Here is a 19,903-nt window from a genome sequence, read left to right as displayed (position 1 = left end):
CGCGCGAACAGAGTGCTCGGCGGCTCCCAGAGCGCGTCGACACGCATGCCTGGCATCGTGGACATGCGTGGTCACCGCGCGAACTCTCTCCACAGGCCAGCCTTCGTCCAAAATTCATGTCTGGCATGTTGTTCGCGGTGGTTTTGAAGTTTACCACGGTTTGGTTTGGATCCAGGTGCAGTAGAGAAAGTTTTACAAGTCTTGTAAGTTTCTGGACAGTAACTTTGTGATGTTACTGTGGTCAAATGGCTGGGAGTTTGAAGTTGTGCTTTGGAGGCTAGCTTGGAGTTACTAAGGTAAATAAGCACAAGAAAGATCAGGTCAAATGGAGCAAGTAAAATGGTAGTTGCTGTAGAAACCACCATTTCTGTCCAGAACAGAAAAGATTTTTTGTAGCAAAAATATTTCAAAAAGTGATGAAATATTTTTGCTCAGGGAGGTGCCCTAGGGTCCCTAGAATATTTGTGAATTATCTTAGAATTTTCTGAGGCATAAAAATTAGGGTTGCTTTGGAGCAAACAGATTTGGCTTAGGGTTTTAGAGAGAAAATGAATATTTTTCATTTAAGAAAAATATTCCAAATATTATTTTGTGGTGGATCAGAAGTGAAATGATGGTTTGTGATTTTGTTCACAAGTTTTCAATTTCATTATGTAGAATGAAGATAATATTTTTGTTGTATTTTTTGTCCATGTAGAGGATACAAGACATCATATTAAGTAATTAATTAATGAAATAATGAATTAACTTACGTATGTGTATGTTTATGCCTCGCTCTTTGTCCCTCCCAATGAGAGGGCGATGATAAGGACGATTGTCTTCGGGTGTCCTCCAACGTGGTTGACGGATTGGCGGTGTGAGGAAATGTGTGACTATGGAGGGAGCTCAATAATTGGGCTACAATGATAGGAAGAAAAGATGTTATGGGAAGAGAGTGGTTGATTACAAATCAAGTGTTAGCTATGTTGCAGCGACTGTCCATACAGCTGAATTTTGGAGAGCCTACCGGCCGTTCGTTTGATATTCAAACATGCCCAAATATACAAGGAAGAAATGTCCAAACATGCCCAAATATATAAGAAAGAAATGAGCTTCGACCTTGAAGACAACTTTAGTCATTTGTTTAATTTATTTATATGCACTGTATTGTAGCCCGTAGCAACGCACGGGCGGTCTACTAGTATATATATATATATATATATATATATATATATATATATATATGAAAATTCTGCTCCTAATTTTTTTTAGGATAGGGCCATTCTGTTCCATTTTTTTTTTGAGGGCAATTCTGCTCCTAATTGGGCGGGTGCGTGCGCAACATTTGTAACGGGCCGGTATGTTCCGATTTACAGGCTAGTTCACGGGCTAGCTCATGGGCTCTTCGCAGTGTACAACTACTAGGAGGAAAATGATGGTGAGGTTCAACTAAACCCTAAACCCCCAAAAGCCCTTTCTTTGCCTTCCCGCCGCCGGCAACCGGCCACCGAAGCCGCAATGGTCTCCGCCGAGTACTCCATCGACCTCAAGCTCTCTGAGCTTCTCAAGCAAGCGCGGCCGAGCGCTACCTCTCTCCGCGCCGCCGGGGAGGCCACGGACGCCGTCGGGGAGCTCATCAAGAGCGTGCCGCCGCAGCAGGCTGCGCCGGAGGCTGCCTCGGGGTTCGTGATAGACCTGGGCCTCGCGGCCGAGAAGCTAGCGTTTTCCTTCCGGCCGCCGGAGGTGGTGCGGCTCGCCGGGAGCCACGCGGCCGGCGCGGTCACCAGACCCGACGTCGCCGCTGACCTTCTCGTCCGCTTGCCTAAGGTATGTGTTTCACTTTGCTTTAGTAAATTTATTATTAGTTTAGAAAACTTCCACAGAGGATTCTCAACTATGCTATGATGTCCAAAAATTCTTGTTGGTTCACAAAATTATAAGTACAAACGTGTCTACTCTACATGGAGCGAGGCCCTTTAGTCAATCTAATGGAACCAGGTGTTACCTACTTCAAATATTACTCCAGTTCTTGGTATCATTTTGGATGTTGCACAAATTGGCATGTGATCGCCACCCTTCCAAATACAGTTATATTCATACTGTTTAAGCTTCTATCGAGGTTTTGACCTACCATTATCTGTGATTATGCTGTATGGGTTTAATGATTTTTTTTTTGCTGCTTTTATAGGAATGCTTTCATGAAAAGGATTTCTTGAATCACCGGTACCATGCAAAGAGGTGTCTTTACCTCTGCGTCATCGAGAAGAGCTTGAGGTCTTCTCCTTTAATCCGTAAGGTTTCATGGTCTACCTTCCAAGATGAGGCACGAAAGCCTGTCCTCCATGTATATCCAGGTTGTTGTTCAAACAAATTACCGCGCTTCATTTTTTTTTACTTCAGTGTGCATTCAAGGTTAATACTCATGCACTTAAATGTGTGGTCCTTGCGTTCTCTTCTTATTTTTCAATACTTCCATTCGCCCAGCAACAGAAATTGCAGAACTTCCTGGGTTCTATGTCAGGATAATCCCAACGGCAAGCTCTTTATTTGATCTTTCAAAGCTAAATCTGTCAACAAGAAACAATGTCCGTGCATATACAAAAGGTAATCTGCCTGCTTTAGAATCACCTGAACCCATATTTTTGGCCTTGAATATAGGAATATTTGTTATAAACAACTGATCAGATTTGCATCACAGATGGCATAAACCAACCGACACCTAGGTATAATAACAGCATATTGGAGGATATGTTTCTGGAGGAAAATGCAGAATATACCGGCAGCACCTTTGCAAATTGGAAAACCTTGCAAGAGGCATTGGTTTTACTAAAAGTAAGGAGTTCTTCCTCAGTTTCATATTTCTTATAAAAAATATGGATCAAATGTCTGCATGTCTGGGGTTTCTAGTAACCCCTTCAACAACTGTCTGATGAGGAAATACTTCTATATTGACAGTGCAGCAGAAGTCTACTTATTGGTTTTCTCCTGAATGGCAATCTAATATTTAGTTTGAAATGCAGGTTTGGGCACGTCAAAGAACTTCAATATATTCACATGATTGCCTCAATGGATACTTAATATCTGCCATCCTTGTGTTTCTTACCATGGACTCTGGAGGAAGTATAATTAATAGATCAATGACCACAAGACAAATTTTCCGTGTTGCAATCAATTTTTTTGGTACATCCAAGCAACAGAAAGTTGATATTTCATTTATGTTTAATTGTTTACTATATCAATCTCTGTTTGCTTGTAGCAACTTCGAAGATGTGGTCGAAGGGCTTGGTGATTCAGCCAATGAAGAAGCGTACTATCAGCAAAGAGGTCTTATATATAGCTTAATCCTCAAATAATTGTATTATTGGCTAGGCCAGCTCCCCTAGAATAACAGGAGCAATATTCCTTATAGAATCATAATTTCTCCAGATAAGTTATTTGCCTTAGTGTGAACATGGTCAAAAATTGGCACCCCAAGCTTAGGTATGCCTAGCTGGTTATACTAACAATGAAATTGGTGGTCAGGCGCACCTCTGCCTGTAATTCAATAATAACTAGTAGGCTGGTAATCCCTCCGCTCGTAGTATAGATCTTGGTGCATGACGGATAATTCTGGATTGAATTTTTGCATGCAGTGCTAATAATTTGTGGGGTAATATTGAATATTCAGTTATTATGATCTTCTGATCCATGAATTTTTCAGGGCATTGCTCATCTGCTGAAAACATTTGATGTTGCCATATGTGATGTATCTGGCCATGTCAATCTGGCATTTCGGATGACGAAGTCAGCCTTTTCAGAGGTAGGTTTGACTATGAAAGTACCCTATGAACACCAATTCCACATCTCATGTATATGTATGCATCTACATAACTATGGTGTGATATGACCACCATGATAGAAGTTCAGTTTTCCTTGCTCCATGTGTTCAGAATATTACTCACCCCAATTGTTAAGCTTGCAATTTTCTTTGTCTATTATAGTCTCCATCTTACACCGAATCATTTCTTATTCAGCTCCAAGATGAGGCAGCTTGCACACTTAATTGCCTTGATAAATGCAGAGATGGTGGATTTGAAGAACTTTTTATGACCAAAGTTGATTTTGGTGCTAAGTTTGATTCATGTTTGAGGTATGTTCAGTTAAGCAAGTATGTTGTGTCACTCTCATGTATATTGCAATTTTGCATTATGCTCTTTCACTGGAGTTTCTATTTGCATGGCTATATGTTTGAGTGAGCAAGTGATTGATTTTGGAAGACATCGATGAAATGATGATTATTCCATCTATATATTTTAAATTTCTACATAGTTCACAAATGTTGGAACTTGACAAGTGCTCCCAGTTCCCATTTGGCAGCCTCAACTTAGATGCCATTTTCCACTGCACATTTTTGACTGGGAAACTGTAGGGAAGGCCCTGACACTACTTTTTTTTTATTAATTTGAGCATATCTAGAAACTCCAGGGCATAGCGGATGGTTAAATCATGCTGAAAATGTCAAGAGAGGTCGGGGTAGACCAAACTTGACATGAGAGGGGTCCGTTAAGAGAGATCTGAAGGACTGGAATATCACCAAAGAACTAGCCATGGACAGGGGTGCGTGGAAGATAGCTATCCACATGCCAGAACCATGAGTTGGTTTTGAGATCTTATGGGTTTCAGCTGTAGCCTACCCCAACTTGTTTGGGACTAAAGGCTTTATTGTTGTTGAACATATCTAGAAAAACACAGAGTGTGTGTGTGTGGGGGGGGGGGGGGGGGGGGATGTGCAAAGGGGAAAACCAACTAAACTGGTCATCAGGGAGCATGTGAGCTCAGGATCAAAAGAGCACTTTTGCTAAAGCCATAGGTGTAAAACACCGGCCTTAGCTGGGGAGACCCTGAGCTGAAGGTAAGCAAAAGACATTCCTTCCTAAATAATCGGAACCATGAGCTTTGGGGGGCAGGGATATTGTTTGCTTCCAGATGCACCAACATGCAGTGATCATAATTTCCATGAAGAAAGCCTTGCCAAAGGCAGCTGTGGTACAGGAGAATGTCTGGAGGTATTATTGATAAAATTAAGGTGGACGCCAATTCTATGCCAACAGCTCCCTGCTGGAGGGACAGGATAGGAAACGATGATCCTGCAGATCCCGTTGAAAGAGAACACAGCAAAGGGAATCAGATACTCGGAAGTTCTTTCTATGCAGAAAATCTCTTGTATTTAATCTGTTATTTAGGAGGAGCCAAGCAAAGCCTTCGAGCTTTGCCGTAGACTACGACCAAACCCAACTGAGAATTGCAGGAGCTTGATTCTGAGAAAATGACTGGGAATACGCTTTTGTGGAGGAGTAATGATCATTCCCCTAAGAGTAGCTCCAAAAGTCATCTTCCTCATTGTTAATTTTGGATGTTCTGGAGGATGCTACTGAACATAAGAAACTCATCAAAGGTTTGCGAGGAAAGTGGTAGTTGTAACAGGTCCAGAAGGTCATTCATGTCTAGTGCCTGCTTAACTTAAAAGGGAGTTGTTCATTGCAAAAGAGTGAAGCCTCGGTAGGAGGTCCTTAAGATAAGAGGCTGAACCATTCCATTTGTCAAGCCAAAGATGGACAGAGTTGCCCTTTCTGATGGAGCAGGAGGCAAAGCTGAAGAATTTGCTCTGTAACTTGATCACATGTCTCCCAAAAGGAACCATATTTAGAGCTAGCATTACCGCACATCTTTGCTGCTATTGTCATAATCAGCTAATTTCCCCTTACTACCATAATTCTAAGAATGTTTGCAAATTTTGAAATTTCAATTTGCTATCCAGTCCTAATTTAAGACTTAAAGCTAGCTTATCAAGTTCTCATGTGATCCTTCTTGTTTTCACTGTCAGGATTAACTTGAAGGGGAACTCTAAAGTTACTGCATTAAGCTTCTGCTTGGATGATGAATCATGGCGAGTACTTGAAAAAGATGTTCAGTCCTTGCTGCAACAAGGACTTACAGATAGAACAAAGATGATCCGTGTTCTGTGGAGAAGCACACCTTCTGAATGGAATATAATGGATGTATGTGACATTTGTGTACCATAACTGAACACTTATGTTTGCGTTTCAATCTACTGACAAACACAGCTTTATAGGGCTTCTCAGAGTTTGGTAGCAGCCCACTGATTGTCGGTGTAATGCTTAGCTTGTTGGAGAAGAGTTATCGTCTTGTCGATATTGGTCCAAATCCTGAAAATCATGATGAGGTGATTTCCATTTTATAGATTACAGAATAATGATCAACTGCAATTACTGTAGTCTAACACACGTGTATTGTGCTCATTAATCCCAAGGCTATTAAATTTAGGAAATTCTGGGGAGAGAAAGCTGAACTTAGGAGATTTAAAGATGGGGCTATTGCTGAAAGCACAGGTATTGCATTTTTGTTGCCATTGCCAGTGAAGAGCATACACTAGTTGAATAAATACTTGATACTAATGGATTCTACTTACTAAACTGTAGTGTGGGAAACGGAGACTTGGGAGAGGCATACGATCATCAAAAGAATTGCTGATTATGTGCTTACCAAGCATTTGCTGTTGCAGCAGGAAGATCTCACTCATGTTGTTGATCAGCTTGACTTTTGTCTCTTGGTTGGTGGCCAAGGTAAAGCTAAGCTTTATATGTTGTGATTCACATGTCGAGTTTCGGATTTAAATCATGTTTAATTGGAATTATGCAGATCCAGTGTCATCTTCTGGAGCTTTGCTTGAAGCCTTTGATACTTTAGCTAAGCAGTTGCGTCTATTGGATGATGTTCCTCTTAAAATATCTACTGTGCAACCTCTAGACTCAGGTCTGACAGAATAATTTTATTACTCCCTCCGTCCCAAAATTCTTGTCTTAGGTTTATTTAGATACGGAAGTATCTAACACTAAAACGTGAATAGATACATCCGTATGTAGACAAATCTAAGACAAGAATTTTGGGACGGAGGGAGTATTTACATACCCTGTTCATTTTTCTTACTATTTAACTTTTGCTTATGCCAGCCTTTAGGCACACTTCTGTGTTCCCCCCTGAACCTCATCCGTTGGCATATGAAAAGAGTTCTCAGAGGCTGCCCAATTTTGCAGCAACTTGTGTTCGGTCTTTGGAAGTCATGATTCAGGTATGCTGCTCATTAGTTGTGTTAAATATCACAATGGGCAATTATTTATGGAGCTTGACTGCTCGATACCTTCCATGTCATGTTCCATATCTGTCTGTTAGCGATTCTTCATTTTAGAGTTTCTTTTCACAAATCTCTTTCCTTTTACCCCCATTTTAATAACAGCTAGAGGGATCTGGTAACTGGCCCTTGGATCCTGTAGCCATGGAGAAGACAAAGTCTGCATTTCTTTTAAGAATTGGTGAAAGGTATGTGACATCATTGATGAACTATTTCTTGCTTATGTTCAGTTCCCACTTCATTGGCTAAATTCGGTGTTATATCAGTCTGGAGGATCGAGGAATGTTTGTTACAGCCAGTGAAGACGAGGTCAATGTTCTTACATCTGGATATTCATTTTTGCTCAAAATATTTCATGAGAGAGGTTTGGTGGTACAAAAGCAAGGTTAGCTTCTCATTATGTATGATTTTTATTTCTTATTTTTTAACTGACTTATGCAAAAAGTTCACGCAGTTTGCCAATTCCATAATTTTATCTATTTATCTCAGCTGGAGACAGTAACATACAAAGTGCTCCATCAGAAGATAAGGAGCTCTTTTTTCGTAGTCAGCACTCAAGTATGATCAACGGTCTGCATGGTATTTACCAAGCGTATGGGCCGGTTGTGAGGTAATTATTAAGGTTTCAAAATTGTTAGTTAACTCAGCATTCCTGAAACCCTAGTATATCTTATGATATGTTCTTTCCGTTTCAAAGGCTAGCAAAAAGGTGGATTTCCGCACATCTATTCTCTTCATTTATCTCAGAGGAGGCGGTTGAATTGGTGGTTGCCTACCTATTTTTGAGGCCGTTTCCATTCCATGCCCCCTCTTCACGGGTTACTGGGTTCCTTAGGTACAATTTTGTAATCTTGTAAACCTTACTTTTAATATTACTACTCCATACTTGTCAGTTGAGAGAAGTGCATATTTCAACCCTGAACTCTTGCCCTAGTCTATTTTACAACCCTGAACTTTAATACCGTCTAAATTACAACCCTCAAGTCTCAAAACCGGTCAGGATTCAACCCTCCCCTCCCTGTTGACCGGTTTTGACCTGGGGTGACCAGTTTTGACTAGTTAACGGGTCCAATCAGCATGCCACGTCAGAATTTTTTTCAAAATTTCAAGAAAATGTAAATAAAAATCTATAAGATCGGGAAAAAAATATAAAAAGGCAAAATTCCGAAAAAATTGTTCGCGAAAAAAGCTAGGGAAAATAAAAATGATTTTTTTTCCTGGAATTTGAGTTTTTGGGTTTTTTTCTGGATTTTTTTTTGGAAATTCGTTTTTTTATTTTCCGTGTTTTTCGGAAATTGGATTTCTTATTTCTTTTCCTGGATTTTCTTCGATTTTACAGGTTGTTTCCTTAGAAATTTTGCATTTTTTGCTGATGTGGCATGCTGACTGGACCTGTTGACTAGTCAAAACCGGTCAACAGAGAGGGGAGGGTTGAATCCTGGCCGGTTTTGAGAGTTGGGGGTTGTAATTTAGATGGTATTGGAGTTCGGGGTTGTAAATTAGACTAGGGCAAAAATTGAGGGTTGAAATATGCACTTCTCTCTTGTCAGTTTCATTGTTTTGTGTCATATAAGAACAGAACATGAAGCAAACATATTTGTTAAAAAATAGAATGAAGAACACAATAATTAATCTCCTAAATATCTATTTTAATACATGCTTTTGTTCTAAAATTAATACCCAAGATTTAGCGTTCTGGTGAGTGATATCAATGTTTTGATAAGGACTATTAAAGAATATGCTTTTTCTTGATATAAAGGTGGTCCAGCAACAGACTTTAAGATATGTGTTGGAATACTGACCCTGGCTATTGCTTTTGACTTGTAATAATTGCTCCAGGATAACAGCACCTTTACTACTATATGTTCTTGCAAATAAATTTACCATAAACCCATGATGTTATTACTGTTAAAGTATTTGTGGATCGCGCAACCTTTTCCATCAGTTCGGACTTTTGGTTCTACTGGTTGGTGCATGACACTTAATAATTAGTTACCTCAGAAAAGTTTGGGTACCACCCCCTCTCTCACCTATTTCAGTAGTCGGTTATATTTTTTTACTGGTCTCGCAGGCACATGAAAGCTTTATATGTCCTCTGACCAGTTACTAAAAAATTGACAGGTTCTTGCGGTTGCTATCTAGTTTTGACTGGACCTTTTCACCCATGATTGTGGACATAAATAATGACTTCAACCTGAAGGATGAGAAAGAAATCAATGTTTGTTCTCTGGTTCTCTTTTTTATCTTTTCACATTTGAATAAGCTGTCAAGCCGCTAACATATTGAGAGATGCAACCGCAGGAAAACTTTATGCTGAGCAGAAGATCTTATGAACAAAATCCTCATGATATAGAGCCTGCAATGTTTCTGGCTACGTCATATGATAAATCATCTGAAGCGTGGACAAAACAATCACCAAGCAAGTCGGTAGGTGTTTATCTTTTTGTACAGATGTAAAGCTAGTTACTGTTATGTAATTCAAGTCTACATCAATGATAAAGCTACAAAAGGTTAATGGGGAAATCATGCACTATATCTCCAATTCTTGTGCATCAACAACATTTCCCAATGTTTAAGTGTCAAATCTTGTCTCAATATCATGAAAAGCATCTATATGACATCTCTTGTCGGAATCAACTAGCGCGCGATACAGTACAACACGACGATGACATGTGCGATGGAACAAAGGTTGTGCTGGCATCATGCATGGTCACGATCACGCGTGCGTGGGGCTGATCGTTGAATTGGGTGGCGCACATTGCGTCGCGAAGAACGACTGGGCAATGTTCGCTCCATAGAATTACCGTTCTTATCAGTGCATCTTCTATGGTATTTCTGCATGAGAAGCACCTATATGACATAACCAGCAATTGCATGAGAAGGGTGACAAGAAATGTCATAATCTGGGGAAATGCCATATAAGGCTTTTGCCGGAGATGCATCTATGATAATTGCTAGTCAATTACAGTTTCAGAACCAAATGGGTCTATTTTATTCATTCACCTTCTGTTCATTTAACCACAGGTTCTTAAACGGATAGCTTCTTACGCTAAAAGCAGCGCTGAGCTGTTAACAAATCTTATCATCCATGGTCAATCAGGCCAATATACATGGGAGGTAAGGTTTTTCTGTCATCACTTGATTGGTTCACTGTCTCATTAGGTTTTGATTTTCTCACTCGCTTTCATTTGCTATAGTGCCTCTTCCGAACACCTTTAAGCAATTATGACGCCGTTATACTCCTCCATAAAGAGAAGCTTTGCCGTCCTCACCATGTTCTTTTTCCTGCTGAGATTCCTAACGGTTAGTTCAGACATTAATATTTGTTGCTAACCAGAAACTAGATGAAATTCAACTCGTGTCATGTATTCTTGATGCAAATAACTTCCGGAACAACCTTGCAGGTAAGTTAGTAATCCAGGGCAAACCAAGCAATGATTTCCACCCTTATATGCCACTCAGTAAAAGTGTTGTGAGAAGCTTGCATGACACAAGAGATAAACTTTTGGTGAATTTTGACCCTACCGCATACTTCTTGCGAGACTTGAAGGTAAAATCGAAACTATCAAGCTTTGGTTGCATAAAGATATGTTAATCCATTAAGTATGATAATCCAATTTGTGTACAGTGTGCATTCCCTATGACCTTCAAATTGTGGCACGATTCGATTGGAGGGGACGCAATTGGTCTTACATGGGAGAGCTCAAAGGTATTTTTCTCACTGATTGCTTGTGTTGTAGATGACTGTTTCTTCACTTTAATCTTCCCACAAGTAGATACCCCATTTACTCAAATACTATGTACCCGTATCTGTTGCTAATAAATGTTTTATCATGCCGAGCTTTTTAGGTTGTGGCATATCCCAGGTATGTAAGTTGACTTGATTTTGTGTTGTTATTATGACAGAAGCGTGGCAGAGATGAGGATGATGAAGCCATGCCGGATCCAACGTCTATACTCAAGGAGGTTGGAGATGTGGGTAAAGGGTTGGTGAGGAGTGTACATCTCCTCAAAGCACCAAAGCTCGAGTGAGCTTTTGCGTGAAGGAGTTTGCTGATGTGCAGGAGAGGACTCCTGGCTGATTTTCTACCACTGGCTAGAGAAAGGAAGACCCAGAGCCAGTGGACAACATGTTCTACAGCAAAGCAATGTATAAAGTCGTGACGATATCATGTGGTTGTTGTAACTCCAATTGGAAGATCAAGTCAGCAAAAATCTGTACCCAAATTTTGATTCTGAGTTCCAGAGTAGTATAGCGATGAAGTTCTATTTCCTGGTCATTTCAGAAAAAAAAAGGAATCAAAATCGAGCAGCTACTAAACGCAGGGTTACAGGAAATTTGCATTTGTCTGCCAAGCAGAATTCTCATGTAAAATTTGTTATACTCGGAAATGGCCTATTTCATCTGTCTTGTGAAATTCTTCAGTAGATGTGTCTACAATTCTAGCCCTTGCCAACTGCACATATCTGGTGAAGGGGCGTAGCAGCGAGAGAAGGGCTTCGGAATCGGAATTGTAGCAAAGGCGGGTGAGATCTCAGCGGTCAACAGGCGGTGTCCAAGACATGGATTGATCGCATGTCAGACATGAGTTTGATACTTGACTGAATTCATGGTCTAAACTATAAACAATGACAAGATCTCTACTCCATATGAGTACAAGTAGTATTTGGGTCCATGCCATGACGGCTGAATTTGGGAAATGGCAGAAGGTCCAGAACCCTAGCCACAACCCGATTTATCTAGATTCGGTAATAACACTCGGTGAAATAACCAATGGTAGAATTAAATCAGGTAAAACAGAGCAAGTGAAAGTTAAACAGTCAGGTCCTTCTCGACCGTTGATCTTCAGTCACTTCGCCTTGGTTGCTGGCTGGTAGCTGTTGGATGAGCCTGAATCTTTTTTCCGGAAGAGCTACACCCAACTGAATATGAAGGCACTTCTTCAAAGGGAAACGTTTTACGCCGGCTGACCGGCTTAATTAACTTTGAGCTGGTCGCTCGCACACATGGCCCTGGGCCCACGTGTGCTGCGCGCTCGCCACATAAACGCCTCGCGTGTCACTGCTTCCTTCTTATCCATTCGTCATTGACTAGGCCACTACCCCCATACCTTCCTCTTATCTCCTCATCTCCTCCACAAACCAAGGTGCGTCCATGGCCACCGCTGGACACAGCTACCCACCACCGTTGGAAACATATACGCCTCGCGTTTTTCGTTGTGAATCTGGTGTTGCAGGTGCGGGGGCCGCCGACGACAGTTGGCTGGAGCCGGGGGAGCTTCGAGCTTGAGGCTACCGTGCTGCAATCGGCGAGATGCAGGCAACCAGCTGCGCGGCGAGGTGCCGGGTCCTGCAACCGCCAATGCGTGGAGCTGGGACCGGCACGCGGCCGTGCTGCGACCAGCACATAGCGGTGCTGGTACCGACGCGGCGTGGTGCTACGACCAGCGCGGCGGCGACGGCCACCGTCGGCCAAAAAGCTACAACCATCTATGTCGATGGATGCAACCGGTGGTTACCAATGTTACAACCCCGTCCTCGGCACTGTGGTGACACGCACACCGGCGATGCTACAACGGCAAGACGAGGTGCTACTACCGGCAAGTTTTTTTGCTGGATCCGGCTTCGTTTTTTGCTGGAATCGACTAATTTTTTTTGCTTCAACAGATTACTGGACTTTTTGTTGCTTAAATTTGTTTTGCTGAAATCGATGTTAATTTTTGCTGTAACTGGCTTCGTTTTTTGCTGGAATCGGCTAATTTTTTGCTTCAACGTATTACTTGATTTTTTTGGTGCTGAATTTTGTTTCCTGGAACCGATGTTATTTTTTTGCTGGAACCGGCTTCGTTTTTGCTTCAACCATGTATTGGAGTTTTTGCTACGAGATTTTGTTTGTGCTAGAGCACGGTGGTGCAAATCGACGACGGAGGCGAGACGGAGGCGGCAAACAACAGGAGCGGAGTTGCAATCAAACTTGTTTATTTTGTCTCCGTCGGCTGATGTGTAGAATTGTTGCAAATCGGCATCTAGCAGGGGGTGGATCGGAGCTGGAACCGGCGAGTGTGCGGAGGCGGAGTTGCATCAGAAAAAGCAGCGACGGGAGATGGGATGGTGACTGCCGGCGCGTCGCAGCAAGCTCGGGCGTCGTCTTCGCTGAGACCGCGGGGGAGGAGGTAGCGCTGCGTGGGGGTGAGTTGCTCTTACACGCGTTGGGATGAGGACAACGCTCTGGGGGACGAATCCATGGCGTTTCTGTGGGGGGATTGTAGCGTTGACTAGTAAGAGAAGGGAAGAGAGCGTGAGATCTGACGGTCACGTGGTCTCCAATCGAACGGTCGGCAGCAGACCGGCCGAAAGTTGGGCCGTCAGACCGGCGCCTAGCACTGGCCTTCTTCAAATAGGTGTAGGCGGTCTGACATTGTCCCCTTGTTAGAGACGATGCGTCCTCATGGAGTTATTGCAGCCGCACGCCAATCATCGGTTGCTTGTTGAAATAATTTGGGCAACATGCACTTGATGAATTTAGCATTCTCCCGGGTAACCTCTGCCGGTTATCGATTTGTCCATTGAATCAACCATAGAACCACAATGATGTTGTGCCGAGGAATTTGCCATACCTGCAAAACAAGCGTTGGTTCCATTTCCAGGGTGCCATCTTCGTTCACCAGTGGTCTGGACTGGGAATAGCTCTTGGCCCAATATGTTGTTTCAATTGACTCATGTGGAACAGCGGATGGATTTTATGAGTTCAGGGAACTGCAGTTTATGGGCTACATTCCCCTGCACACAAATTAGGTCTGAATTCCAACATCTAGTCCTAATCATTGATTTGAGCTGCTCCAACAGTTCCAACACCTCAAAGCTCGATTCCTCTCAACCCTTCACTCAAACTCCACCATATTTTGATGATTGAAAGAGAATCACCCGATCTACGATTCCATCAAACCAAATCGTGATCCCCATACTTGTTATTCATCAAACTTGTTACTCTTGGAGATCAGGGACTCCTAGGTAGTAGGAGTCAAGGCCCTTAAGCTTCCTATTGTTGTGGTGTGCTATGGGTGTTTGTAAAGGTCCGGTGGTCGCCTTTAGGACCAACCATGAGTGATTTGAGGCTCATCCGTTGGCACGACTCAAAGGGAGACTAGTGTGATCCACTTAGTGGCTCTTCGGAGCTTTGGCTTGGGCACTTCTCCAACGAAGATTAACACTCCCAAAAGAGTGTGAACTTTGGCAAACATCCGCATCGCTGACTTGTGTGGTTAATCTGTTTCCGTACCATTACTTGTGCTTGCTTGCAAGATATCTTGTTGGTCTTGCTTATCTAGTGTATTAGCTTGCTTTCCGTATATGTTGTTCTCACCATAGATTGCATATCTAGATAACTTACTTTATCTGCATCTACCCTAAAATTTGAAAGTTAAGCTAAAATTTTGTAGTTACCTTTTCAATCCCTCCCCCTCTAGTTGACCAATTCGATCATTTCAAAATTGTATATGATGAATGCAAGGTCAAATGACCAAAGTAAACCACAAGTAAAGACCTAGGGTTAGGGATAACCGAAGACTCCAAAGACTAGTATGTATCCCGACGTTCACTTCATTGGAGGGAAGCTAGTCACCGTTCGAGGGGTGTGTGTTACCATGAATGTACACCAACATCACAAAAAGTCTCATCCTATTCTCCTTGAGATATCACCGCCCAGGCGATTCCCAACCATTCGTGGTAGACCTTAAGGCGGCCTCCAAACATTCACATACTTTGGGGCAAATCACATATCAATTTTTCATAAACACTCCTACCGCTAAGGAGCCTCCAAACTCGAAGAGTAACAACCTCGGTAAGCACAGGTATGGGGATCCAGATTTCCTTTGGTGAAAGTGTAGATCGAACGATCCTATTTGAATCATGAAGATTTGAGAGTGTTTGGTGAAAGTGTAGATCGGGCAAATACAAAAAGGGTGCGTGAAAGAGGCAACATTACCGGTACCCCGCAGATCGCCCCCCCCCCCCCCCCAAGGAAACCATTGGACCCCCGAGATACAGGGGCACAAGAGAAGATGTATATTTGAAGATTTGGATTGCTATGATGAATTTGATGTGTATTTGTATTTTTGTGCAGGTGTATGAAATGAAGTGAACTTAGCATGATCCCCACACTCGAAACATTACATCAACCCCTCTTAATGGTGCGGCTTACCTATTGACTTAAAAAGATAAATCAAAAACTTTGGTCTTTCATGATCTTTGCCGTCTGTGACGCCCGGATAGTTACGCTATAGTAACCCTCCGCTAATGATGCCACATCACCACGATTACTGTTGTTAATCTTGCGATGATTCGAATCCCGTTCAAATTTCAAATTTAAAGTCAGGTCAAACAATTAAAGTTTTCAAAAGTCAAAACTAAAATGATCTTAAGGTGACAAATAAATCATGGATATTATTGGTGGAGAAACAACATCTTTATAAAATAATTAAATACCCTAAAGTGATTAAAACATCAGCAAAACAATTAGTTATACTCCTAATATCTTTTACAAAATACTAAACTATTTTAGCTAGGTGCAAAAGTTAATTGCGGTAGTGGCATAATTAGTAATACTATTTTAGGTGCAACTTATGTATTTTATAAGAACTAAAATTTAATATAACAGTAAAAAGAAAATTAAGAAAAAGAAAAGAAAAACGAAGACAGAAAAATAAAGTAAAAGCAAAAGAAATCCCCCCTCCCCCGCTGGGCCTCGGCCCAGCTGGCCACCAGGACAACCAGGACAGCCCACCTAAACTCCCTGCTCCTTCCTCCTGTTCACCAATGGCCGTATGCGCGCCCTAGCCGTCCGTGCGCGATGCCGCCGGTGGATACTCGCCACCGCGACGCTACAGGGGCGCAGGAGGAGTATAAGACCGCCTCGACCTCGTGGACGAAACCTAGTTCCCCACCTTCATTTCCTTCCGTTGCTATCCTCTCCCGCACACGTGGACGAGCCGCCGTCGCCACGATCGCTGTCGATCCCGCGGCCCCCGACCTCACCGCGCCGTGACACCGAGTCCGCCCGCTCCATCGACGAGCGCTCCTTCGACTGGTGCTGCCCGTGGGAGCCCGAAGCCCCTGCACCGTCCTCTACCTCGTCGTCGACCCCTCGGCCCCGACGACCCCCACCGCGCGATTCGTCGCCACCACTGCGTCCCCGGCTTCCCCAAGCCGTCCCCCGCCCTCACTGTGAGCTTTGCCTTGTTTCCCCTTTCTCCCCTCCGACGATTTCGCGCTCTAGCTAGGACCCCGCCATGGATGGACCTGTAACACCCACGATGCGGCTATATCTCCCACGTGTCGGAGCACGACTTAGAGGCATAACCGCATTGTAGGCAATGTCGCAAGAGAGGTAATCTTCACACAACCCATGTAATGAATAAGGAAAGAGATACATAGTTGGCTTACAATCGCCACTTCACACAATACAAGAATAAAGCATTACATCATCCAAATACAAACAAGGTCCGACTACGGAACCAAAATAAAAAGAAGACTACCCCTAATGCTACAGATCCCCGATCGCCCCGACTGGACTCCACTACTGATCAACTGAAACAAAACAACACAACGAGTAAGATCTTCATCGAGCTCCTCCTTGAGCTCGGTTGCGTCACCTGCATGATATCATTGGCACCTGCAAGCTGGTTTTGGAAGTATCTGTGAGTCACGGGGACTCAGCAATCTCACACCCTTGCGATCAAGACTATTTAAGCTTATGGGTAGGAAAAGGTATGTGAGGTGGAGCTGCAGCAAGCACTAGCATATATGGTGGCTAACATGCGCAAATGAGAGCGAGAAGAGAAGGCAAAGCACGTTCGAGAATCTATGATTAAGAAGTGATCCTAGACTACTTATGTTCAAGCATAACTCCAACACCATGTTCACTTCCCGGACTCCACCGGAAAGAGACCATCATGGCTACACACGCGGTTGGTGCATTTTAATTTAAGTTAAGCTTTAGGTTTTCTACAACCGGACATTAACAAATTCCCATCTGCCCATAACCGCGGGCATGACTTTCAAAAGTTCAAAACCCTGCAGGGGTGTCCCAACTTAGCCCATCACAAGCTCTCACGGTCAACGAAGGATATTCCTTCTCCCAAGACAATCCGATCAGACTCGGAATCCCGGTTACAAGACATCTCGACAATGGTAAAACTAAACCAGCAAAGCCGCCCGATGTGCCAACAAATCCCGATAGGAGTCGCACGTACCTCGTTCTCAGGGAAACACCGGATGAGACTAGCTATGAGTAAAACCAGCCCTCAAGTTTCCCCGAGGTGGCCCCGCAGGCAGCTCAGTTCGGACCAACACTTAGAGAAGCACTGGCCCGAGAGGGGGGGGGGTTAAAATAAAGATGACCCTTGAGTCTGCAGAACCCAAGGGGAAGGTGATAGGTTGTTAGTGCAAATGTAAAACCAAGGTTGGGCCTTGCTGGAGGAGTCTTATTCAAAGCAAACTGTCAAGGGGTTCCCATTATAACCCAACCGTGTAAGGAATGCAAAATCAAGGAACATAACACCGGTATGACGGAAACTAGGGCGGCAAGAGTAGAACAAAACACCAGGCATAAGGCCGAGCCTTCCACCCTTTACCAAGTATATAGATGCATTAATTAAATAAGAGGTATTGTGATATCCCAACAAATATCCATGTTCCAACAAGGAACAACTCCAATCTTCACCTGCAACTAACAACGCTATAAGAGGGGCTGAGCAAAGCAGTAACATAGCCAAACAAAGGTTTGCTAGGATGAGGTGGGTTAGAGGCTTGACATGGCAATATGCGAGGCATGATAAGCAAGTGGTAGGTATCGCAGCAAAGGCATAGCAAAAGAGCGAGCATCTAGCAAGCAAAGATAGAAGTGATTTCGAGGGTATGGTCATCTTGCCTGAGATCCCGCAAGGAAGAAGAACGAGTCCAAGAAGAAGACAAACGGACGTAGATGAACGAATCCTCACAACTCCGGAACGAAACCGAAGCTAACGCGAGAAGTAACCTGGAAAGAAGCAAACAACATAGTAAACAACCATCACATAAACATGGCATGATGCACAATCAAGTATGATGCATGTCCGGTTTAATGAAGCATGGCATGGCAAAGTGCACGAGCAATCCTACAAATTAAGTGGAGCTCAATATGCAACTCCGTTGCATATTGACAAAACACCACATCAATTATTTAGTTCTCTCCCGGTTATGTACTCAACAATATTAAATGTTGTTTAAACATGGCAAGAGGTGAAGCATAACAAAACTATACCATCTAAACAATTTAAATGGGGCCGGATATAACAAACAACAAATCTGGTAAATCCCCATATGACTTAGTAATTTAATGCAACAACAATTTTAAACATTTTAAATGTTGTTATCATGATGCGGATGACATGTGCAAGTTTTATGGAGGTTTTATGAAAATGTTAACAAGAGCATTATGAAGCATTTTTCATCGTGGCGGAAAACAAAAGGGGTGCCACGGCGACGATAACGAAACGGTGCCACGACAACGTTCCGGTTCCGACAAATCATTGAGACATCGGTGCAAAAAAAAGTGTGGCGGGAGCGTGCAAAAGATGGTGGGGTGATCCCGGTTACCGGGTTCCCACGGGTCGACGACGGTGACAAGGCAAAAGAGGGGCAACGTGCACCGACAATTCGAGCACGGAGCAAGCATGAGCATCTCAACCATCGCAAGCATTCGTTCACGGACGTCGTCTCGGGGTTATACCTTCGAAGCATGCGTTTCGGGCGGAACGAGTTCGTAGTGGAAGTAGTTGTTCACGGGTCTTCGAGGGAAGTAGTGATTCACATTCGTTTTCGGAGAGGTACTTGACGAATCCAAGGTTTCCGAGGGCGACGGTAGTAGAACTTGGCGAATCCGAGTTTCTCGGAGGTCGTCATCGAACTTGGTCAAATACACGATGTGGGTTGACGTTCACTCGACGGCCTTCGGTGATGGTAGTTGTACACGGGTCTTCGGCGACAGAAGTAGTCGTACAACATTTTCGTAGGTGTTCGGGGTCACGACACGGAACTTGACGTCCACGGAGTCTTCGCGATTCGATGGTAGTGGTACACTTTCGTAGCCGTTCGAGTCATCGGTATAGGAAACTTGAAGGAATTTGGAATCACTTCGGAGCTGTCGTGGTACTTAGGGTCTTCGGACTTGCTGGTCTCGGTTCGTGCGACGGTAGTGGTACATCTTGTAGTGGAACTTGGCGCATCCAAGGTCTCCGGCATAGTGGTACACACACGTAGATGAACTTGACAGGGCGTCGTCATCCTGGTACTTGGCGTCCTCTTGGTCTCGACAGAGATGAAACGGAAAACAATGGTTGTGGTACATGGAGTCCAGGGGGCTTCGTGGGTCATCCTGCACTTGGCGATCTTGACGATTCCGAGGGTCTCGGCGGAGGCCATGGTACTCCTGATTGCACTAAGATGATCTAGCAGCAGCAAGGGCGTCGGGGAGGACGGCCTCAGGTCAACGCGACCACGAAGTAGAGGCGAGGCCATGACACTGCTGGATCTGGTGTGAGGAGGTCGGGAATGGCTTGTTCTGGCCGGCGACGAGGCAACTTCTCCCCGTCCGGCAAGACGACAGGAGTGCGGGGATGACGAGTCTCGACGACGAGAGGGTGCAGCAGCTGCTGCTGTCGGCGGCGACGTCTAGGCGGGTTGAGGGCGACGCGGAGA

General features: G+C 43.6%; 1 protein-coding gene across 2 annotated transcripts; it reads left to right on the top strand.

The window, feature by feature from the left end:
• Window positions 1-1,406: 1,406 nt before the first annotated feature.
• LOC125508411 (nucleolar protein 6) lies at window positions 1,407-13,696 on the top strand. 2 transcript variants are annotated; one of them, XM_048673116.1, is made up of 26 exons: window positions 1,407-1,806; window positions 2,168-2,333; window positions 2,464-2,583; window positions 2,678-2,811; window positions 3,000-3,159; window positions 3,236-3,303; window positions 3,680-3,778; window positions 3,993-4,108; window positions 5,843-6,017; window positions 6,092-6,202; window positions 6,290-6,368; window positions 6,459-6,602; window positions 6,679-6,792; window positions 6,990-7,108; window positions 7,274-7,356; window positions 7,435-7,553; window positions 7,658-7,778; window positions 7,866-8,003; window positions 9,290-9,386; window positions 9,470-9,595; window positions 10,193-10,285; window positions 10,366-10,471; window positions 10,573-10,718; window positions 10,797-10,877; window positions 11,075-12,756; window positions 13,202-13,696. In XM_048673116.1, the coding sequence occupies exons 1-25, from the start codon at window positions 1,498-1,500 to the stop codon at window positions 11,198-11,200; spliced, it is 3,150 nt and encodes a 1,049-aa protein (XP_048529073.1). In that variant the 5' UTR covers window positions 1,407-1,497; the 3' UTR covers window positions 11,201-12,756; window positions 13,202-13,696. The 2 variants fall into 2 exon arrangements, with proteins under 2 accessions (XP_048529073.1, XP_048529074.1); XM_048673117.1 differs by having other exon boundaries at window positions 2,470-2,583; window positions 11,075-13,696.
• Window positions 13,697-19,903: the final 6,207 nt, after the last annotated feature.

This window comes from Triticum urartu, chromosome 5, assembly GCF_003073215.2.
Source record: "Triticum urartu cultivar G1812 chromosome 5, Tu2.1, whole genome shotgun sequence".
NCBI lineage: Eukaryota > Viridiplantae > Streptophyta > Magnoliopsida > Poales > Poaceae > Triticum > Triticum urartu.
The sequence above is the reverse complement of the archived record's forward strand: the minus strand, read 5'-3'. Positions and strand labels throughout refer to the sequence as shown.